The 24,694-nt window shown below is 42.2% G+C and overlaps 1 protein-coding gene across 2 annotated transcripts in view; it reads right to left on the minus strand.

The window, feature by feature from the left end:
- The window catches only part of eif4enif1 (eukaryotic translation initiation factor 4E nuclear import factor 1), a 55,698-nt gene extending 33,685 nt beyond the window's left edge, over nt 1-22,013 (minus strand). The window contains exons 1-4 of one of the 2 annotated variants that reach the window (XM_072587074.1): nt 21,503-22,013; nt 20,925-21,043; nt 9,781-9,854; nt 1,321-1,454 (exon numbers count right to left, since the gene is read on the minus strand). In XM_072587074.1, coding sequence (XP_072443175.1) covers nt 1,321-1,454; nt 9,781-9,854; nt 20,925-21,041 — 325 coding nt within the window. In that variant the 5' untranslated portion in view covers nt 21,042-21,043; nt 21,503-22,013. The remainder of the gene's footprint in view (nt 1-1,320; nt 1,455-9,780; nt 9,855-20,924; nt 21,044-21,502) is intronic. The other variant, XM_072587075.1, reaches the window with a different exon arrangement.
- Between the last annotated feature and the right edge of the window lie 2,681 nt (nt 22,014-24,694).

The raw sequence follows: 24,694 nt of genomic DNA on the forward strand, positions 1-24,694 counted from the left end.
GTGGAACATTTTTTTTTAACATGCAGAGGGTGGCAAGTGTCTGACACATTGCCAGAGAGGGTGGGAGGTGGGCACTATAGCATCATTTAAGATGCATCTAGACAGATTGATGAGTGGGCAGGGAACTGTGGGATACAGATCCTTAGGTGGCAGGTTTGGATAGAGGGCCTGTTCCTGTGCTGCACGAAGTATTTCATTACCACAGAAATCTGGTTTGTGTTTTGTTAAGTGGATTTGATCAGATCAGAAAACTGGGAAGTGCGTTATTTGATTCAATCTCCAATTTGAGAGATGATCCTGGGGGTGAGTAGGCCTCAAGTATCAGTGCACTTTCCCCAATGGGTAGTGACAATAAAACTTTGCAAAAACACAACCAGTGTTTGTTACACAATCATGTGGTGTGCAGTTTCTTTTAAATATATAGACACTTTTTGATGCTATCCAACTCAAAGAGATCACAAGGGGGAAATAACCTCAATTTTAAAACACCCAGTGCAACATATTACAAATTGCTGAAATCAGTAAAAGAAATCCATGACCACTTAAGGTACTGTAAGAGAAAAAGCAAATACTGAAATGCTTAAGTACATGACATAAAATGAAACTGCCAAGGAAGAAAGGACTGGTGACAACACTAATATTTGAAAACTTTTAGAATACAAACGCCAAAACAAAACAATACTTCACTAACTTTCCAGAACTAATTCTGGTTCGTGGGATTTGAAAGTTACCATTAAAAGGTCAGCATTTATTGCTCATCTTTTTTCATGAAGGAGGCTCATGCCAGAGCACTATTGGTCTGGAGTCACATTTAGACTACAGCAGCTTTCCTGCCTGAAGGCCAGTGACCAGTGCCTCTGGGTTTAACAAAACCACATTTCAAAAACCATCCATGGGGATGGGGCTATTGAAGCACAAAAACACCACTTCCTGCAAGTCCCCCCACTATTAGTATTGTCTCAATAGCATTGATGCAGGCTCTCTATTTCCTGTCCAACAACTAGCTTGCCAATTATGATGCCTCACCTGTCAAGTTACCATTCAGGTTCTTTTTCTAAAAAAAAAAGAGCTACCAAGATTCATCATATGCAAAAAATAAAGTGCCAAGTATTCAATACCAGGGGCTGGCTGGGGAGTTAAGTCACCCTCTGTTAAGGGCAAGAGCTTGATACCAATATAGTAGCAATAAAGTTAATTACCATCTTTGGACACTGGTGAACTCAAACACACATCAGTCCCCTTACAAGCCACCTACAACTTCTAAGATTATAGACTTGAAAACAAAATCTTGCCCAAAAGCAAAACAAGCATGACAGTCACCTGCCATTCTTCGCTTGAGAACGGTCCTGTCTGGATCGGAAGTTAAATCTTTCTTTGTTCCATCCAATGGTGAACTCCTGCCAGAGCTGGGATACAAAGATGCATGCCATTTCTCAGGGTCCCAGATACCTTCACTACAGAAACCAAAAGCAGGAAAAAAAACTATGTGAAAACATACTCATTTTATACATAAGTGTTAAATGTTGTTGCATACATCCTGTACACTTTGAAGCTAGGGTATGTTAACAAACAAACGGTAACTCCATTCTTTAAACCTAGTTAACGTGATTGCAGTAAACTTTACAGGATTTGGATGGAGGCTAGTTTTAGTTCTGCAGTCAAACATTTGGTCAATCACACTTTCACTTGAGAAAAAGCATTTCAAACAGTCCCACTTCTCTCTCCCATCAAGGTTACTTTTTGAAATTACTACTACATCTGCATCACCATCCTTTGAGGCAGGACCTCAAAACTGCAATGTGCTTGGAAAAATGTTTCCATAATATCAAGGCCTCTTATCAATTCCCTTAAAAATTGCTCTGACAAACTGGAGAAATGCAAAATATAGAGTTTCACTGCCAAACCATTAAGTAATTCAACAGTTACCAAAAAGACCAATTAGCTATGGCAGCTACAGGAGGCTCAAAATAAAGATCCAAAAAGGTTCCTTCAATGAAGCAGATCTGTTCTAAAACACAGACTTACTTGAGCAAGGTAAATATCCAAGTAACAACCTTTATATAAAAAAACTAAAACAGCTATTCACACAAGTAAATAAAAGGAAATTACTTTGAAAAATAATTTAGCCAGTGGTTAGTTCTTCAAGAGGTATAAAAGGATAATAAGGTATACAATGCTTAGATGGCTGTTGACTCAACTTTCTGCATTTTCAGATGCATGTCAAACACGTCAGTTTGCTTCTGGAACCTTAGAACCCTACAGTGCACACAGAGGCTATTTGGCCCAATCAGGTCTGCACAATGCTGTGAAGAGCATCCCACCAGGTGAACCCACTTAGTCTGCACATGCCTTTTTAACCAAAAAAATTTAGCATGGCTAATCCACCCAATCTGCACATCTTTGCACTGTAGGAGGAAACTAGAGCACCTGAAGAAAACCCACAAACAAGCAGAATCTGCAAACTCCACACAGATCATTGCCAGAGACTGAAACGAAACCTGGATCCCTGGTGATGGAGGCAGCAGTGCTAACTCAAAAGCTTCTCTAGCATACTCTGCAGAGGTTCCTACCAGACACTGCTCAATTTTCAATGCTGCAAAACTTTGTTATGAATTCAACACCAGGAATAAGCTGGAAGGCTCCTAGAGCAAATTGATCAAACATTAATCAAAGCTGTAAATGAAAGCCAACAGTTGTAAAATGTTGTTATCTCCTCTGACCAATTAGTACAAGACAAGCAGCTAAGTACTTCATTCAAAGTTTGCCATGTCTTGTTATTGACTTTTTACAGAACTATCCAGTTGCCCATAATCCTTCAAGTCTACAAAAAAAAAACCAACATGAAGCCCTCTAAATCATCCAGGATGGAGGACAGGGGAAGAAAATTGTGGCTCTGAAAGCTACTCATTTTCAGCATTGGAGCAGATTTCCTCAAATTCTAGAAGTAAATTGTTTTAAACTGTTGTGCTGTTTTGGAACTTTGGGGAAAGATTAAAACAACAGCATTTTTAAAAAAGACAAAGGCACAGACTACTTGGTAAGTGCCACAAACAGACAAAGCTACACTGCTGCCTGACCCAGCAATCTGCTCACCTACTCCCTCTGCTGTAGAAGTATTTCCAGGTATCAGGAAAATTAAGTGAAATTCACAGGTGACGTTTCAGAAACCATTTAGCTGTGAGCTCACTCACTGAATAGCTTAAGTGTACCCTTGCTATTATAGTTTTACAAAAGTGAGTAGAGTCTGTCTTGTTTGATACTTTAAAAAAAAATTTATTAGAGGCCTAGGTACTAAGGTAACTTGGAGCAGTTTTTTTAAAAAGAGCAGAGAGACTGCTACTTTCCAGGTGTGTAGGTTGTTAAGAAGCAAAGATGGCCTTCAGTAGAGTGATATGTTCTTCCTGTCAGAATTGGCAAATTGGTAGAGTTGCCATGTTATTGGAAATGTCATCTGCATGAAGTGTATTTGGTTGCAAAGCCTATTGGATTGCACGGATTGGTTGGAGGATCAGTTAGAGGCAATAAGACATTTTAAAAAACTAAGGTGAGATGGATGGCTGCTGTAGGAAGGGAGAAAAACCAGTCAGGTAGATGGGTTTACTTCCAGGAAAGGGGGAGGGGGAAGGGGAGAAGAGAAAAAAAGAAAGGTGGTGGTGGTGGGGAAAGAGGGGGAAAAACAAAATAAAAAGGAGGTGGTGGTCATGCAGCAGTCTCCTATAGCAATCCCCATCTCATACAAGTATGCTGTCTGACACAATGTAGAGGGTGATGGACTCAGAAATACAGCGTATAAAGACAGGTTTGTGGTACGGAGACTGGCTCTAAAACGTATGAGAGGTACATCAGGTTCCAAGTGACAGATTGTGATAGGGGACTCTAAACAGAGGCACACAGACAGATGTTTCTGCAACCAGCATGAGACATCAGAATGGTATATTGCCTCCCTGGTGCCAGGATCAAATATATCTTAGAGGGTGCAGAATATTCTCAAAAAGAAAAGGGGGAGGGCAACAAGTAGGGTGTTGTCCTCATGTTAGTTCTCATGACATAGGAAGGGAAAAATAATGAGATTGGAGGAGAGAAAAAAGTTCAACAGGAATTTTAAAAAAGGAGGTCCTGGAGGGTACTAACATCTGGATTACTCCTGGTACTATTAGCTAGTGACAGTAAGAATAGGAGAATAAAGCAGGTGTGGCTGAGGAGCTGGTGCAGGTGAGAAGGGTTCACATTTTGGGAGCACTGGAATCTCTGGGGTCGACATGACCTGAGAGTTGGAAGGGCACTAACATACTGACAGGAAGACTTGCCAGAGCTGCTCAGGAGGAATTAAGCTAGTGGGTGGAATCCAAGGATATAGTGAGGAAGGAAGTCAGTTGGGAAAAGGGAGCAAGTCAAACAAACAAAAGCATAGAACAAGGTAGGGCTGATAAGTTAAACTGCATTTATTTCAATGTACAGGGATGGACAGGATTGGCAGCTGTTTCAGGATACTGATGCTATAGGGAGGAAACAGAGGGGGCAAGGGGGAGTGGCAGCTGATTAGTAATAACATCATTGCTGTATGTAGGGAGGATATTCCTGGGAATACATTCATAGAGATTATTTGGGTGGAACTGAGAAATAAGAAAGAGACAGAGACAATCACCTTATTGGGATTACAGACAGGAAATTGAGAAAACAAAACTTGTAAGGAGATCTCAGTTATCTGAAAAACTAAAGGTGGGTGATGGTAGGGGATATTAAGCTTTCCAACAGACCGGGACTGCCATAGTGTTCAGGATCTAGATGGAGAAGAATGCATTAATTAGGTACAAGAAAATTCTGATTCAGTATATGTACGTACCTAGGAGAGAAGGTACAAAGCTCAATCTACTCTTGGGAAATAAGACAGGGCAAGTGACTAAGGTGCCAGTACAGGGAGCATTTTGGATCCAGCAACCATAATTCTATTCATTTCAAAACAGTGATGGGAAAGGATAGACTGGATCTAAAAGTGGAAGTTCTGAATTGGAGATAGGCCAATTGACAGTATTAGGCAAGAACTTTCAAAAGCTGATTGGTGGCAGATATTTGCAGGTAAAGAGATGACTAGAAAATGGGAAGCCTTTAAAAATAAAAAAAGGAGATAACGAAAGTCCAGGGATAATATATTCCTGTTGTTAGGGATAAAGGCAAGGCGTGGATAATGCTGGATGACAAGAGAAATTGAGGCTTTAGCCAAGGGGAAAATAAGAGAAAGCATATGTCATATATAGACAAAGATTGGGTGAATTCTTAGAAGAGTATAAGGCAGTAGGAGTCTTGAGGGAAATCATGAGGGCCAAAAAAAGGGACGAGATAGCTTGGGCAAGTAGGGTTAAGGAGAATCCAAAAAAAGATTTAGGAATACACGAAGGACAAAACGAGTTAACCAAGAGATGATAGGGTCCCTCAAAAGGTCAGCAAAGCAGCCTATTATGGAACCACAGGAAATAAAGATGACATTAAACAAGTATTTTGCAGCGTTTACTGTGTAGGAAGATACACAACATTGAGAAATAAGTAGCAACATCTTAAAATGTTTATATTTTCAGAGATGGTGCTGAATGTCTTACAACAAAAAAAATTGATAAATCCCAGGGACCTAATCAGGTGTGCCCGAGAACTCTGTGGGAAGCGATCTCAGGCCTCCAGCTGAGATATTCGTATCATTGAAAGCTGCAGAAAGACTGGAGGTGGCGAACATTGTGCCACTATTTTTAAAAAGAGGCAAGGAAAGACCAGGGAACTACAGACAGGTCTGATGACAATCAGTGGTAGTTTAGTTGTTGGAAGGAATCCTAAGGGACAGGATTCACATGTATTTGGAAAGGCAAGGACTGATTCTGGATAGTCAACATGGCTTTGTGGGGTAAATAGTGTCTCACTAACCTGACTTTTACTACAACACACTTAGGATTGATGAGTGCCAAGCAGTGGACATGATCTATAGTAGACTGGTTCAATAACATGGAATAGAGAGAACTAGCCACTTAGATACAGGAGTGGCTCAAAAGGTAGAAGACGACAGAGGGTAGCAGAGGGTCACTTTTTAGACTGGAGGCCTGTGACCAGTGTGTGCCACAAGGATCAGTGCTGAGTCCACTACTTTGTCATTTATATAAAAATGATTTGGATGCAAACATTGGAGGTATGATTACAGATGACCCTAAAATTGGTGAAGTAGACAGCTAAGGTTACCACAGTACAAGGGAATCTTGATCAAAATGCACCAGTGGGTCAGAGTCAGATGTACAGCATGGGAACAGACCCTTTGGTCCAAAGATAGGTGGAGTTGTGGACAGTGAGGAGGGCTGTTGTCGGCTGCAGAGGGACTTAGATATGATGCAGAGCTGGGCTGAGGAGTGGCAGATGGAGTTCAACCCTGCCAAGTGTGAGGGTCTCCATTTTGGAAGGACAAATAAGAATGCGGAATACAGGGTTAATGGTAGGGTTCTTGGTCAGGTGGAGGAACAGAGGGATCTTGGGGTCTATGTACATAGATCTTTGAAGGTTGCCACTCAGGTGGATAGAGTTTGTAAGAAGGCCTATGGAGTATTATCGTTCATTAGCGGAGGGATTGAATTCAAGAGTCGTGAGGTGATGTTGCAGCTGTACAGGACTTTGGTTAGGCCACATTTGGAGTACTGTGTGCAGTTCTGGTCGCCTCACTTTAGGAAAGATGTGGAAGCTTTGGAGAGGGTGCAGAGAAGATTTACCAGGATGTTGCCTGGAATGGAGAATAGGTCGTATGAGGATAGGTTGAGAGTTCTCGGCCTTTTCTCGTTGGAACGGCGAAGGATGAGGGGTGACTTGATAGAGGTTTATAAGATGATCAGAGGAATAGATAGAGTAGACAGTCAGAAACTTTTCCCCCGGGTACAACAGAGTGTTACAAGGGGACATAAATTTAAGGTGAAGGGTGGAAGGTATAGGGGAGATGTCAGGGGTGGGTTCTTTACCCAGAGAGTGGTGGGGGCATGGAATGCGCTGCCCGAGGGAGTGGTAGAGTCAGATTCATTGGCGACCTTTAAGCGGCATTTGGATAGGTACATGGATGGGTGCTTAATCTAGGATAGAAGTTCGGCACAACATCGTGGGCCGAAGGGCCTGTTCTGCGCTGTATTGTTCTATGTTCTATGTTCTAACTTATCCTAAATTAATCTATCCTATTTGCCAGCATTTGGCCCATATCCTTCTAAACCCTTTGTATTCATATACCTCTTCAATGTTGTAATTGTACTAGCCTCCACCACTTCCTCTGGCAGTTCAATGCATACACACACCACTCTCTGCATGAAAAAGGTTGCTCTTACGTCCCTTTTAAATCTTTCCCCTCACCTTAAACCTATGCCCTTTAGCTCTGGACTCTACTACCCTGGGGAAAGACCATTCACCTCATCCATTCCCTTCATGATTTGATAAACCTCTATTAGGTCACCTCTGAGCTCCAGGGAAAATTCAGGCTCTCCCTATAGCTCAAACCATCCAATCCTGGCAACATCCTTGTAAATATTTCCTACAGTATGACCAGAATTAAATATCGTATTCCAAAGCAAACTGCAATGTTAGCATTCATTTCAAAGAGGGCTAGAATACAAAGACGATGTACTGCTGAGGCTGCAAAAGACTTTGGCCAGACCATATATGGAATATTGAGTGTGGTTTTGAACCACATATTGAGGAAGAATGTGACAGCTTTGTAGGAGGTTTACAAGAATGATCCCAGGGAAAAAGGGCTTGTCAAATGTAGAGTGGTTGAGGAATCCAGGTCTGTACTCTGACGTTTTGAGGGATGAGTGGGGGCTTTCAGAATACGGAGAGGCCTGGATAGTGTGGACATGAGAAGATGTTTCCTCTAGTAGAAGAGACTAGGACCCAAGGGCACAGCCTCAGAGTGAAAGGACCACCATTTAAAAAAAAAGACAAAATTTGTTTTCAGCCAGAGGCTGGGGAAGCTGTGGAGCTCTTTGCCACAGAAGGCTGTGGAGGCAAGTTGAGTGTATTGGGTATGAAAGCTGGTCAGACATTGCTAGCAATTTGAGCATGGTAGAACAATGAGCCAGATGCAATGGCAGAGTCAATTTAGTGCAGCAGAGAGAATATTGTGGCACCAACCCTTGGAGTGCAGAAGGTCACTGTCCTTGGTGGTATTGGAGTATTCCTCAACCATGGAAACCGTACTGATCAAGCTGGCAACCTTAGACCAGGCTGGCAGAGACTGGTGCTCTTGGGGGAAGAGGGCATCCCTCCTCTGCACTACCTTGTCCATCAGGACCTCCAGATGACAGTCCACAAAGCAGGACACCAGTTTCTCCTTATCTTCCATGTCCAGAGCAAATGTCACAGATGGAGTTTAATATTAGGTAAATGAGAGGTGCTACATTTTGGAAAGGTAAATCAGGGCAGGACTTATACACAATGGCAAGGTCATGAGGAATGTTTTTGAACAAAGACCTTGGAGTGCAGGTTTGTAGTTCCTTCAAAATATAGAGTTGTAGGTAGATAGGATAGTGAAAGCAGCATTTGATATGCTTTCCTTTATTGATCAGAGCATCAAGAATAAGAGTTGGGAGGTCATGTTGCAGATAGACAGGACATTGATTAGGCCACTTTTGGAATACTGTGTGCAATTCTGGTCTCCCTACCAAAAGGAAGCATGGATAGGGTGAATAGACAAAGTATTTTCCCTGGGGGGTTGGGGTCAGGGAGTCCAAAAGGTGGGTTTAAGGTGAGAAGGGACAAAACGGGCAATTTTTCATGCAGTGTGTATGGAATGAGCTGCCAAAGTGGAGGCGGCTGGCACAATTACAGCATTTAAAAGGCATCTGGATGAGTATATGAATAGGAATGTTGGAGGGATGAGCCAAGTGCTGGCAAATAGCCTAAATTTAATCCAATCCTATCTGGTCAGCATGGACAAGTTGGACTGAAGGGTGTGTTTGTGCTGTACATCTGACTTTGTTACTAACTAATGACTGCCACTTCAAAGCCTTGCTTACTTCTTCAAGACCCATTTACTTCAACATTTATTAGCCCATCTCCCCATAACATACTGCTTGAAGAAATCCAGCTGCTCAAACTTGCCATAGAAGGTAAATTCATTAACTCAGCTCTAATCTTGGCTTTTCCTCTGCATGCCCTTCAAGGGCCAACATTTGTTGGGAAGTGTCTTGCCCAGAATTGACAATGAAACTGCAGCTTGGGCACAAAGTATTCTTAAAAGAAACCACCCAAGCTGGTTGACTCATTTGTTAAACAAATACCAGGATTTACAATGAACTCCCAGGTGATACTTCACTAAAGAAAAATGAAACAGGTTTGACTTTTAAAATAAAAATCCCAACATGCTGACCATTAAATAATGGTGAGACTAAAACATTGGTCTGTCTCAAAGTCACGAAGAAAACATTAGGTTATTTATTGCTGTGCAGCTTGACAAAGGGCTCTACTTTGTTGGCTATATAAATGGTGGACAAAATTGGATTACATCTTCATGCAACTATAGCAAACTTTCTGAAGTATTTGTGAAGGTGTTTTTATTCCTCACTTCAGAGGAGTTGGGCATCTTCAAACTATTTAAAAAGTTTTGCTAACAGTATTATTTTAAAAATTTTTGAAAGCCAAGTCAGTTTAAGAACCAGCTATGTTTATAATACAATTTCAAACTAAATGGTATTGCTCAAATGTCACATTGCAGCCTGAAATGCTTTAGAATCCACTAACCAACAATTATTGAAGAGCTAATATTTGAAAGTTTACCTGTCATATTTTTCCAGAAGGCATGCAGGTCTCTGCTTGGCATACGGGTAGTCTTTGATTTCTAGTAATTTTTCCTGCAAGAAAAGTGCTCAAAATAAATTTTATATTGTCTCAATACATGCTTAATGAAAAGCAAACTACTTTGGAATGTACACACTAGCCAAGTATAGGCAATGGAGTTTTACTTCATTTGTATTTAACAAGAGAGCCTGATACCAAGTGTCATGTGCAGTTCTGCGACCTTTCAAAAGCAATGATATTACGTCACAGAAGGAATGCAAATGAAGGTTCACCATATGATTCCATGGTCCCTTGGAGAAGAGATTGAGCATTCTGCACCTGTATTCTCAGGAGTTTAGCAGAAAGAGTTAGTTAATAAACACACTTCAAGGAATAGACAAGAGTTGACATGGAAAAGTATTCGTCCTACACCATTCTTGTGGACTCAGGACAATCTCAGACTAAAAGACAAGCTATTACAGACACATCAGGATCAACTTCAGAAGGTGGTGAAACTTGGAAATTTTCTACCCCAGGAGACTGAGAAATCTAATTATCTCAGTTCACCATTTGAACGTGATCCAATTACCAATGGCATCAAGGGATGTGAGAAAAGAATTTAAAGAATCCCTATAGTGTGGAAAAGTCCCTTCAGCCCAACAAGTCCATATCAATCCTCCGAAAAGTAATGCACCTAGACCCATTCCCTGACCCTTTTATTTTGGAATGCACTTCACCTGCACATCCCTGAACACTAGGGAAAATTTAGGATGGCCAATTTACCTAACTTGCATATCTTTGGACTGTGGGACAAAGCCTAGTGTGCAAACTCCACACAGGTAAACAGTTACCCAAGGTGGGAATCAAACTCTGTACCTGGCACGGTGAGGTGCCAGTGCTAAAGAGCCACCATGCCACCCCATGACTTTGGTGCAAAGATAATCAACCATTAACCTAGAACAGCAGAGCAGACTCAAAGTGGTTAGGTGACCAACACGTGCGCTGACAGCTTTTGCTGGTAGTGTCACCTTCATTCCTTCCCAAATGGAAATTCCTACTTCTTGTTACCATGCTATATGGCCAAAACCCAATACCTCACACCCTGAATCAGAATTGCTCTCCATTCTGCACCATTGTGTCTAGTGGCAGACTCAAATTGGTTGAAACATAGCAAAATACATTAAAACTTGAAATACCTCCAATTTAGTGAGCTGGATTAAAATTACCTTTATCCCATTCAACAGTGAACTAGTGACTAAAAACAATTGTGGATGTTGGACCTACTTCAGCAAGGAGTTTAGATGCACCCAATGGATCGCTGATAAATTCACATCTGCTCTGGCAGCTGCATTGTTCAAAACACAAGTTTGGAACCTTGCTCAAAAAGATCTTGGCTTTTTTTGGACAGTCTAACATGCAGAGGTTGAACAAACCAGGAATATTAGCATTTGCTTGGAAAAGTTAAACTGCATACACTTTGGCCTGGCATAAGATAACGGCATGACACACCCATTATTTCAAATTGTAATCAACAGCATCCAGACTGTGGTCTGAAGTTTAATGGGGGGGGGAGAAAGAAAAAGAAGGAGAAAGAAATAAAAAAAAAATCCATTTAAAAAACCTACAAACATGCCCTGCAAGTGAAGCCTTTCTAAAACTAATACGAATTCCATTCCCACAACACACGTGGGGCATTGCCCAACTCAGAACTCAAAACTCCTGTCTATTGAAGACCTGAAATAAAGGTCCAACAATTGCCTAATACTCAAGTAACTTTGTTATTTTCTCTCAGTATGGCATTAACATTTCTTACAAGAATGCTCACTACAAAGGGTTCTCCATCCGTAGGTCCAATCGATTGGAATACTGGTAATGAGTGAGTCTACTATACCACACCTAGGTTGCTGGTTGTTCTCATGAGATTTATACTTCCAAACAGCAAGTGCTTAGTCAAACCCTACAAATCTGAAACAGCAATGAAAGTTTATTGAAAGACATCTCAATATCAAATTAGGACAAAAATATAAAAAGAAAGTTAGATACTAATCACCACCTCCCTGAAAAACTCACCAACACACACAATGATCAACAATAGCATTGTCACACTCAGTCAGCTCTGCAAGTGCCAACAGTAATTCAAGAAAACTTTCCAACTGGATCCTGTAATTGTTTCCGATGGACATTTTCCCTCAAAACTCATCTCCAAGGCAACATGTACTACATGGCCCATTTAGCAGAGCTAATTAGCTGTCTACAGCACAACTTCACTGTCTGGAAGTTTTTAATTCAAATCAATGATTTGCAGGGCCTGACACTCAAAACATATCCTTCAGAGGGAGACTACCAATCCAACACCATTAGCTGCTAGTTTTGAGCAAGAGTGTTGTATTTACTCCCCTGAACGTCAGCCCAATCACTGCTAATGAAGCACCTACTTACAGTTCACTAGAGGCCATCCACCCAATTGTAGATCTAGAATCTAAACAGGTGCATAAACAGTTGTAACTTTGTCCAGAGAAACAAAAAAAATGTTTGAGTCCAAAGGAAGCTCAAAAGTGAAAGCACAACAGGTCAGGCAACATTGGAGGAGCAACAAAGGCAGCAATCCAGTCATAAGCCCAAAACGTCAACTCTCCTGCTCCTCAGATGCTGCCTGACCTGCTGTGCTACACACAAATCTAGTCTCCAGCATCTGCAGTAATAGCTCAAACTTGGAGACTGATTAACTATGCTTTTCTAACCAAAGAAGAATGTCACTCAATTGTTTGATCAGTTAGATTGTTTCCTAGGCATTAGTTCAGCTACTGGCCATAGAAATGCTCAAGTTGTTTCAATTAACAAATTTTCCAATCTGCTTTGCACTTGGGACACTAACAAAACAGTTAGGAGTCAAATTATACAACAATTCACCACTGCTTGGATCCAATTATTCGTTTGAGATGAGCAACATTTTTAAAAGTGGGTATAGAATTAACTACATTAGTGAAATTTGGCCTTTTGAGCTCATTTATTTGCTTGATTACCACCTCCCCCAACCATTGAAATTTATACTTCAGAAGTTTTCTTTTCCCTTCTTCAAATGGAAAAAGTTGCCAAGAACAGAGACCCATGCCTCAACCTCCAAAGCTGTTCAGATATTTCCACTCAAGGTACCCAGAGGAATCGCAATTAGGAAACATGTTGGTATCCATGTGAATAGAACCAGAAGAATTTTTACATGACAAACAAGAATGCGGTGAGCAGGATCAGGGGAGAGGCATGTGCAATCTGCTTGAGTGGCCCAAGAGAAATCTTGGACTAAAATGATTTTTGGACTACAAAAGCAGAGAGGTTATGCATTCTGATGAGTCACATCAGGCTCAAGTCAGCTAGTTAGCTCTCCACAGATCAGATTTTCAATAGTTTGTATTTAAATATTTTCAGCTCAACAGTATGCTGCTTTACAGGCCCTTCGGCCCAACAAGTCCACACCGCCCTGCTGAAGCGGAACCCACCCAAACACTACGGGCAATTTAGCATGGCCAATTCACTTAACCTGCACATCTTTGGACTGTGGGAGGAAACCTGAGCACCCGGAGGAAACCCACGCAGACACGGGGAGAATGTGCAAACTCCACACAGTCAGTCACCTGAGGCGGGAATTGAACCCGGGTCTCTGGCACTGTGAGGCAGCAGTGCTAACCACTGTGCCGCTGAGCATTAACAAAGTCCTGGCTAAGTTACAAGTCACTCAGTTCTGAATGCTACACGTTAGCAAGTTAGGGTATTTGGCAAGCTTGCAGAGTCGATTAACCATTAGTTCTTTTTAGCTTTTAGTTTTTGGGATGTTTGCAAGAGATGCACACGTAGGAAAGGTCTATCATTTTATGATAGACAAGTGAACAGTTCCAGACAAGGGACAGTAAAGGGATTTCACATAGCAAGTGGCACAGACTTGGAACTTGCTGCCTAGAGGGGTGGAGGAAATGGAATTAACAGTTTCAAGATGAACTTAGATAGCACTTACAGATAAAGCCACAAAGCTCTAAGAAATGGGAGGGCTCTGCTGAAAGCTATTTTTGATATGATTGGCTGAATGGTTTGAGCTGCAAACAACTACACATTTTCATAGCTTAATTTAAAGCAGATGTTAAGTGCCAAAAGGATCAGTGCTAGGTCACTACTTTTGGTCAGTTATATAAATGATTTGGATGTAAACAAGAAGAGTATAGTTAGTAAGTTTGCAGATGACACCAAAATTGGAGGGATAGCGAATAGCAAAGATGGTTAACTCAGTACAACAGGCCCTTGATCAGATGGGCTGAGAAGTGGCAGATTGAGTTTAATTTAGATAAAATGAGAGGTGCTGCATTTTGGGAAAGCAAAACTTAGCAAGACTTATACACTTAATGGTAAGGTCCCCAGAAGTGTTGCTGAACAGAGACCTTGGAGTGCATGTTCATAGGTCCTTGAAAAGTAGAGTCACAGATAGATAGGATAGTGAAGAAAACATTTGGTGCGCTTTCATTTATTGATCAGAGTACTGAGCACAGGAGTTAGGAGGCCATGTTGCAGCTGTACAGGATGTTGGTTCGGCCACTTTTGGAATTTTGCATGCAATTCTGGTCTCCTTCCTATCAGAAGGATGTTGTGAAACTTGAAAGGGTTCAGAAGAGATTTCTAAGGATGTTACCAGGGTGGAGGATTTGAGTGACAGGGAGAGGCTGAACAGGCTGGGGCTGTTTTCCCTGGAGTGGCAGAAGCTGAGAGGTGACCTCAGGTTTATAAAATCATGAGGGGGTATAGATAAGATAAATAGACAAAGTGGGGGGGTCCAAGAACTGGAGGGCATAGGTTTAGGGTGGGTAAAACAAAAAGATAAGAGACTCAGAGGCAGCTTATTCCACACAGAGGGTGGTACATGTATGGAATGGTAGTGGTGGAGGCTGATGCAATTAAATTTTTAAAAAGTAATCTGGATGGGTACATGAATAAGAAGGGTTTAGAGGGATATGGGCCAGGTGCTGGCTGATGGACTAGATTGGGTTGGAATATCTGGTTGGCATGTTTCTGTGCTTTATATCTGATACAAGAGCCGATGAGGCCAATGCAAATTCTGGTAGATTGTGTTAAGGTATTAATAAAACAAAACATAAGAATGCCATCAGCACAGCAGTGACAGTGTTAAACTAGTTGAGACAGAACACATTGAAGGGAGGGGGATATATATTGAACTATGATCAGGATGAGGAACATTGCTCTCCAATATAAGCAATCATCCCTAGAACTCTGTGGGAAGCTACAGAAGTGATTGCTGGGCCTCCTGCTGAGATTTGTATCATCGATAGTCACAGGTGAGGTGCCAGAAGACTGGAGGTTGGCTAACGTGGTGCCACTGTTTCAGAAGGTGGTAAGGCCAAGCCAGGGAGCTATAGACTAGTGAGCCTGACAGTGGTGGGCATGTTGGAGGGAATCCTGAGGGACAGGATGTACATGTATTTGGAAAGGCAAGGACCGATTATGGATAGTCAACATGGCTTTGTGCGTGGAAAATCATGTCTCACAAACTTGATTGAGATTTTTGAAGCAGCAAAGAGGATTGAGGAGGACAGAGCAGTAGATGTGATCTATATGGACTTCAATAAGGTATTTGACGAGGTTCCCCATGGGAGACTGATTAGCAAGGTTAGATCTCACGGAATACAGGGAGAACTAGCCATTTGGATACAGGACTGGCTCAAAGGTAGAAGACAGAGGCTGGTTGTGGAGGGTTGTTTTTCAGACTGGAAAACCAGTGGATGGCCACAAGGATCGGTGCTGGGTTCTCTACTTTTTGTCATTTACATAAATGATTTGGATGCGAGCATAAGAGGTACAGTTAGTAAGTTTGTAGATGACACCAAAGTTGGAGGTGTAGTGGACAGCGAAGAAGGTTACCTCAGATTACAACAGGATCTGGACCAGATGGACCAATGGGCTGAGAAGTGGCAGATAGAGTTTAATTCAGATAAATCAGAGGTGCTGCATTTTGGGAAAGCAAATCTTAGCAGAAGTTAAATACTTGCTGGTAAGGTCCTACAGAGTGTTGCTGAACAAAGACCTTGGAGTGCAGGTCCATAGCTCCTTGAAAGTGGAGTCACAGGTAGATAGAATAGTGAAGGTGGCATTTGGTCTGCTTTCCTTCCTTGGTCAGAGTATTGAGTACATGAGTTGGGAGGTCAGGTTGCATCTATACAGGACATTGATTAGGCTGCTGTTGGAATATGTGCAATTCTGGTCTCCTTCCTATCGGAAAGATGTTGTGAAGCTTGAAAGGGTTCAGAAAAGATTTACAAGGATGTTGCCAGGGTTGGAGGATCTGAGCTACAGGGAGAGGCTGGACAGGCTGGGGCTCTTTTCCCTGGAGTGTCGGAGGCTAAGGGGTGACCTCAGAGGTTTAAGAAATTATGAAGGGCATGGATAGGATAAATAGACAAAGTCTTTTCCCTGGGGTCAGGGTGTCCAGAACTAGAGGACATAGGTTTAGGGTGAGAGAGGAAAGATATAAAGATATAATTTTTTCCAAGCAGAGGGTGGTATGTGTATGGAATGAGCTTCCAGAGGATATGGAGGCTGGTACAATTGCAACATTGAAGCAACTGGATGGGTATATGAATAGGAAGGGTTTAGAGGGATATGGGCCGGGTGCTGGCAGGTGGGACTAGATTGGGTTGGGATATCTGGTTGGACAAGTGGGACCAAAGGGTCCGTTTCCATGCTGTACATCTCTATGACTCTAACCAAGGGAGAGGTGGTACAGCCATACAGTTTTATTGCAGAGGACAATCTGATGTAGATTCTAACAAGGGGATATTTGCATAAGTGTTTGAAAAACAAACCAAACCATTCTAGACCCAGGCAACAAAGCAGGGAAGTGGGATGACAATTTCACAAATGGTCCAACTCATCTCATAGCAAAGTTCAATTCCCATTCTACAAACCCATATAAAAAAAAAGGACAATACGAATATAGTCAATCAAGAGAATGACTGACTGTCAGGAAGCCAATCTGGGTGTTCTACAACAGGAAACCCTGGATGAATCAGGACATACAATACGGATCCAAACTAGAGACCCAGACAGACACCTAGTGACTATGGCAAGGGCTGAACAACATCACAGGTTCTAAAAAGAGAACGTGCAAGATAGCAGATGACACATCCCTCCCAGATCTTCTCAACATCTTCTATGCTCGGAGTAGAATTTCTGTCAAGAGGTAACACCTAAACCAGCAAGTCCTGACAAATCTATCCCAATAGTCACAGATGTCAGATCAGTTTTCCTTCATGTGAATCCAAGGAAGGTGATGGGACCAGACAGAGTACCAGGCTGTGCACTCAGCATGCACAGATCAACTGACAGAGGTCTTCTCGGACATCTTCAACCTCTCCCTGCAGCAGGCCACTGTCCCTGCCTGCTTCAAGAGGGCCAACATCATCCTTGTGTCTAAGGTTCATGCAACATGTCTCACTGACTACCACCCAGTGGCCATGAAGTGCTTTGAAAGGCTGGTCATGGCATTAATCAATTCCAACCTCCCCACTACTTTTCACCCACTCATTTGCCTATCAGACCAACAGACCCATGTCAGATGTGATATCAGTTGCCCTTCACTCCTCCCTAGAACACCTTGACATCAAGAACAGCTATGTAAAAATCCTATTCACTGTCCCCTCAAGACTGATCACAAAACTTCGTATCTCAGAAGAAGTCCCACTCTGTGGGACTGGATCCTCAGTTTCCTGAGGAACAGGCCTCAGTGAAGATTGGAGACAATATTTCATCGGCACTAACACTGGAGCCTCCCAGGGGCGCTTACTCCACCCCCTAATGTACACCCATGACTGCATCAAATACCAGACTAATGCCATTTACAAGTTCACTGATGACACCACCACAGTCAGCCAAATCTCAGTGGTGAAAGTCTACAGACGGGAGGTGGAAAACCTGGGAAAAAATGGTCCCAGGAGAACAACCTAGCTCTCAATGCCGGCAAACTGAGGAACTTATTAATGACTGTCAACAGGATGTTACTCATGCCCCCCTAGACATTAAAAGCACACAGAAGTGGAATGAGTGGAGTGTCAAGTTCCTGGGAGTGGTCTTCCACAAGCTTTCTTGGCACCTTCACGTGGACACTGGTTACAAAAGGCCCGACAACAACATTTCTTCCTCAGGCGAAAAAAAAAAGAGGAAATTTGTCTAGATGTATCACTACCTGGTATGGTAACTGTGCCATTCAGCATCGAAGACTATTAGAGTGGTGAACTTGGCTCAGACAGAATCGCAAAGCCCAACCTCCCATTTACAAAAACCACCTACCAGGCCCGCTGTCAAGGAAAGGCCACCAGCATTTTCAAAGATCCATCCCACCCTGGCAATGCTTTTCTACAACCTTTACCGTTGGGCAAAAGGTACAGAAGCCTGAACACAGCTAGTTTCAAAATGTTTCTACCCTGTTAGAATATTGAATGGACTTAAACTCTTAACATTCACCTACACCAATGTTTTTGCCACTGTTTACCTATCTATGCTATTTAGATAGGTGATCTGCTCGTGCTGCTCGCAAGACAAAATTTTGCACTGTGCCTTGGTACACATGACAACTGCAATTCAAGAAAACATGTCATTGGAACAAAAGTCATTCCAATGGTGATGCAACTAAACCCTTAATAATGGGTGGGGGCTTGGGCAATCTCAAGCCAGAGGGGCCAAGAATAAGATGCACTACCAAAGAGTAAAGACATGTGGGACGTTGGGCATATGGGGATGTTGGGTCAGCCTAGATGCAAACTATATTTTGAAGATTGTACTCAAGGAGCCCATTCCTGCACAGTCACACCATTCAATATCAAGCTCAATACACCCTTATCTTGCCCTCTCCCCATATTCTTTAATATCTTTAGCTACAAGAGCTATTATATACACCCTGCTGCAAGAATTTTGCACACGTGATGGTAGACAATTTCACAGGCTTACCACTGAGTAAAAAAAGTTCTCATCTCACCATTCATTATGAACTCTGGTTCTAGACTTAGTCAGCATCAAGAACATTCTTCCTGCATCTAACTTGTCTAGTCCTGTTCAATGTTATTGGTCAATCTTAGATCCTCCATTCTAACTCCAAAAATCAATCTCAAATCTCAAGAAAAACACTCTTTCATTCAATGACTGCTGAAACAAAAGGATGTGTTGCTGCAATTTGTATATGGCATTGGAAAGTCACACCTGGAATATGGTATGCAGTGTTAGTCTCCTTTATCCAAGAAAGGATGTTCTTGGAAGAGGTGGGACAGTACTGTGCTTGAGAGATTTATTGTCCTGGTTATCTTTGAGATATTGCCACAGCAACACCAGTGTCTGGTTCAGAAGCACTGGGCAAACAGCTGTGAGCTCAAAGTATTGTTTAAAGACAAAAGCAGCACGAGTAGGTGGAGTCAGGCTCACTTACCCAGCTTTTGGGTTTGCTTTCAGTTGAGGTTTTAGAATTGAAGCTGCTAGATGCAGCTCTCTGCTGCAGTAAAAAAACACTGGAGTTCTCTCTGCTGCAAGATTGTTTGTGTCCTTTCCCCTGGACTAGAAGGGAGATCGTATGGGAGGAAAATCTCTTTTGCTCAATGTGCCTTTGCCAAGGGTGTATTTATGGATTGCTACTATATTGGAACAGCTGAGTAGTAGTTCAACAAGTATTTCAAGAGGTAAAGTTTTGCCAATTCATCTTTTGTTTGTATATTAACAATGAAGAGTGTGTTGTGTTTAAAGTCTAGTAGCATACAAAATCACATGACATCTGGAACAGTGCTTTACACTTTCCTTTAAGGAATTGAAGTCTACACTCTCTCTCAGAGATATAGAGGGATGGAGAAAGGAATGTGGTCTAGTCCATAAAACCAGGAAATGCAACAAAGCCTTACAAAAAGCAGCTGTGAACATGAAAGCTAGGTCAAAAGGGCAATTCCAAAACATGAAACTGTCCCTACTTTAGAATGGCATATCAATATAAACTGAAACTGGCATTTAACAGTGCATTCAAATTCTCATGTATAAAAAGCATCTTACTTTTCATACCACAAGCCAAAACATTAAAATCCAAATCATCCTAAAGACAAGTCAAATACAAATTCATATTTAGTATCATTAAAAATAAAATACTAGAGTCTCCAACAAATCAGCTACTTAAAACACTTAGTAGTTAAGCCACACAACTTGAACTATTCAGGTGGATTTATAAAAAGAAGGTTTCTAGTGACAATTAAACTCATCAGCTTTTGAGAAATTCTCAGACACTTTAGCTTCAAGCCAACAAATCAATATTTTTCTACATTTGCCAATACATTCTCCTACCTAGAAAATTTTAAATGGATTAACATAAAAGGATTCCCATTTCTGAAATGCTTAATTATCTTCATAAAGCAACTCTCCAACTTATTTAGATAACAAATACCCCACAAGTATTATTTACATTTAAAATCTTAAGCCATTCTGCTCCATGCAAACATAGTTGCAAAGTAAACATATTCCAAAGCATTGGATGCTCAACAAGCTCATTATGACAAACTAGTCTTACAAATCAATAAATCCGATGACTAGAAGTAGCTGTAGTTACTTCTCATCTATTTTAACACCACTTGTCAAAATCCAGGAGAACCTACCTAACAGCACACAAACTACAACAGATCAAAAGAGGCTGCTTCCCACAGACTATTTCTCGAATGTCTAACCAGCAGTACTCAAAGATCATAGGTAGAAAGTTATGGAAGATGAGGATAGATAAGTGTCAAAAACTAGAGGTCATGCTACATTACTTTTACAGATCACATTGGACCAATGACTGCAGCTTTGTGACATCACATCACAAAATCTTGAGTCAAACCACAAAACTCTGGTCAATGGCTACTGAATTAACAAATTCAATTCCACTCAGCTGGATTAAGTTAGGACTAATTACACAACAGCTGGAGACAGTCACAGACGAATTCTTGAAAAGAACATTGTCTTTTAGTCATGATCTAGCAACCTGATCTTGCAGGTTTTGAGACCTAAAGCCAAGTTAAAAAAATATCAACCATGTCAACCCCATGTTATTTGTTTTAAATATTAGTCCTAGCTATCCCCACATTACATACCTTTGAATATCGATATGGTTTCTTCATTACCCAGATTTTTGGTGCATTAGCTAATGGTTCTCCATTTTCTTCAATCCATTCTTTTTTATCCATGGCTGCCATAGGGCTCGTGAACATACCTTCAAATCACAAACACAAAAGCTTCAAACTCGAGTCAATTGAGCACTTAAAGCTATTGCAATTTAAAAAAAAGAGCCCAGGTTAAAACAGCTCGGAACACAAAAAGCTACAAAACGAAAAAAAGAAGATTCAATTCCACCAACTACTGTTGCGACAGTAGTGTTACGCTATGGCACCGCACAGACATTCAACGAGCAATGACACAGGTTCTCTGTTCGCCCAATGGCCAGAAGCAACTGCAGCCAGTCCTCCCCTAGACATTTTCCAGTTTAGGAATAAACCAACTTTAAGAAACAGAACAATTAGCCCCACTCTCCCACAGCCAAGGCACACGAGGACCGAATAGCCGGCTATTTCATTTGAAGTCGCGGGAAGCTATGAGCAAAACACGATATAAGCGATAGGCTTGTTTCACACACACACACACCACAAAGACCGGGGTTAGATAATATACACACCTGACAAGACAGAGACCCCGGAGCTGACAGGTCAGGCCTCTGGCTGAGGAAGTTTGCCGGGTGAGGGGAAGTGGGGAAGAGAGGGTGTCCCCGGCTGCCCCGCCGGTCACCAGGCCCGGGCCGAGCGGAGAGACTTAAACGAGGGAGGGAGAGCGGCCCACCCGCGCCGGGCACTGGAGGGGGTTCAAACCCCAGCGCCACCCCACAGACCAACTCCCGAAGGTAGGAGGCCAAGCGCAGGCTCCGTCCCGGGGAGAAGGGAGGGGGGGGGATACGGGCACTCGGCCCCTCGCTAGTCGCCTCTCCCGCTCGGGCCTGAGCCGGAGCCGACGGGACCGGCCTACCTCCCTGAAGCCCGGTAACAGCCGCTTCACACACCCGGATGTACAGACCAACCGCCTGCCTGCCCCCACAATCAAAACAAAAAAAAATCAATTAGTACACAAAAAAATCCACACTTATTTTTAAAAAAAGTATTCGATAACGCTTTTAATAATTTGGTGAAGACCCCCCTCTCTTCCTCAAAAGGGAAAGGACCCTTAAGCGTCCAGGATTGACGACTATATTTTGGATAACGGAACCAATCAGAGTGGAGGAGGTGGGGCCGGATGGGCAACGTCATCAGGTCAATCTCATTCAATTTTTTGGTTTGATTGACAGTGATACCGGAAGTGGGTGGCTGAGTGTTTTTCAGAGGCTGTCCATTGAAAAGGGCAGCCAAATGGAACATTCAATGCAACACATCATCCTGGATGATTAAGTTTAACTCATCTCACATGTCATAACCCATATCAGTTGATATTGTTAATGCTTCTTTCTCCTCAACCACTGACTCCTCTCCCTGTGGAATTTCTTTCCCCACAAAGTCCTGTGCCACTGAATTTAGTCAAGGCAATATTGGATAGATTTTTGGTAATGCAGGCAAGGGCTCTGTGGGACATACAGGAAAGTGGAGTGGAGACAACAACATATCAGCCATGAGATGTCTGGGCAAATCAGCTTTCCCAAGGGGTTCTCAATCAGGTACACATAATGCACAGCGTGCTTCGGGACAATGTGGATCACATCCCATAGTCTAGGAGCTTCCTCTTCGTCCAAGCAGACATTGTCAATGAAATCAAACATTGACTCCAATGCACCATTGCAACCTGAGGAACAGAATATTGAAGTCCAGGACCTCAAATCCAGCTCCCAAGCTCATGCTCTATAGCGCAGCTATGTTACCCCCCCTCCTACGTACATCAGAAACATAGACCATACATAGTAGATATCGCAAATCACTGAAGAATTATCACCAGTGCTGCCTTCACAAAATCCTGAAAATCCACTGGGGTGGGATGGTGGCTCAGTGGTTAGCACTGCACCCTCAGAGCACCAGGAGTCTGGTTTCGGTTACCGCCTTGGGCAAATGTCTGTGTGGAGTATGCACATTCTCCTCATGTCTGCATGGATTTCCTTGGGGTGCTCTTGTTTCCTCCCACATTAGTCAGGCGTAAATATGAGGTAGGGGAATGGGTCTGGGTGGGTTACTCTTTGGAGGATCGTTGTGGATTGGTTGGGCTGTACTGTAGGGAATCTAATCTAATCTAAAAATAGGTGCACCAACATAAGCATTCTCTCCCAGGCCAATGTAAACACAACTCACTGTGGTGGGTGGGCCATATTATCTACATGGAGGTCTGGTCTGAGCTTCACAGTGATAAATGATCACTAGGAGGGTAAAGGAAATGCTACAAACAAATGTAAAATCCCTACCAATGTAGGGGAATCGCTTGCCCAAGAATGCACAAACTGAAGAAAAAGCTTCCATGAAAATGTCACCACTTTCAGTATCACCAAGTGGAGCACATGGAGGCCAAATGCAAGGAGTGCACAGAATCAGAACATCCCACCCTCCTACCTCATCAATCATCACTTGCACCACCTATGGTTGAGCCTGCAGCTCCAGGATTGGATTATTCAATCAGCAAAGAAAACCCCGCAGCCTGTGTGGAAGCAAGTCATCCTGGACCCTGTGGGACTGCCAAAGAAGGGAAGATTTGTTATTTGAGACAAATGTGCTTCCAACCTCTCTGCCAATAGGACACATCGTTCTTTTCAAGATCTCACTGTTTGAATCACTATAGCAAGACATTTTAGTTATGACACAGTCACCATTGCATGAATTAAAATATAAACTCTTACAAATGAAGAGGTTTGGTATAGAGCTAAACAAGTTGTTCTTGGTTTATTGAAGCTCAACATTTCAGAGCTTCTTATAAAAAACTGTATCACTATTCTGTTTGATGCTTGGAAGCATTGACAGACTTCAACTAGCATCTGGTCACAATGGTCAAATATTAGACAGCAACATCTCCTGCCAAAGATGTCCAAAATAGAGTCATATGATTTTTCAGATATACAGAAAGCTGCCTAAGATGGACATTTGCCATTATGTATACTAGTGGGGATCCTAATGCCTTATTTAGGACTCCATGAGAAAACAGATATGCCCAGATATCATGCTTGAAGGAGAGTCTTGTCAGACTCAAAATATTAACTCTGCTTCTCTCTAAAGATGCTGCGAAACCTGTTGAGTTTCTACAGCATCCTCTCTTTTTGTATCAAACTTTGTTTGTTGTATTTTTCTCTCCAGTTTCAGAACACTGTACCATATCATATGTCATCCTGCAACTCATGCATACATATCAGCACTTAGGTAATCATTTAAAGATTCAGACTCAAAGCAACATGTTTCACAGGGTACCACTTCTAGCTTCCTTCTCAAGCAAAGCACATGACTGTGCATGAACAGTCTCAAATTGGGTGCATATATGTAGAAGGACTATTTAAAATCCAGAGATCTCAGTTCTCCTGTGAGATTGTGGGTAAGGTTGAATGTGATCGAGAAATCTCATTTCTTACAATCATTTCAGAAGATTGAGCTCATCTGCTTCCATCGCAGTATTGGTACAACTCCTACCAAAGTCACAAATAACATTCATGTGTGTCTGTGACTGGGGTGAACTATTCCTTCTCTGGTTTTGAAACTATTCAGATTTTGACGTGGTTGGCCATGCCAACCTCTCCAACATTACAATCCAGCTGGGTAGGGCTGAACTCACCCAGTTCCTCTTGTCTCTCTAGCTGTAGTCAGACAAGTACCATCATTGATTTCTCTTCCCATTTTGCCAACATTGTCATAGAGTCATA

Source organism: Chiloscyllium punctatum, chromosome 17, assembly GCF_047496795.1.
Source record: "Chiloscyllium punctatum isolate Juve2018m chromosome 17, sChiPun1.3, whole genome shotgun sequence".
NCBI lineage: Eukaryota > Metazoa > Chordata > Chondrichthyes > Orectolobiformes > Hemiscylliidae > Chiloscyllium > Chiloscyllium punctatum.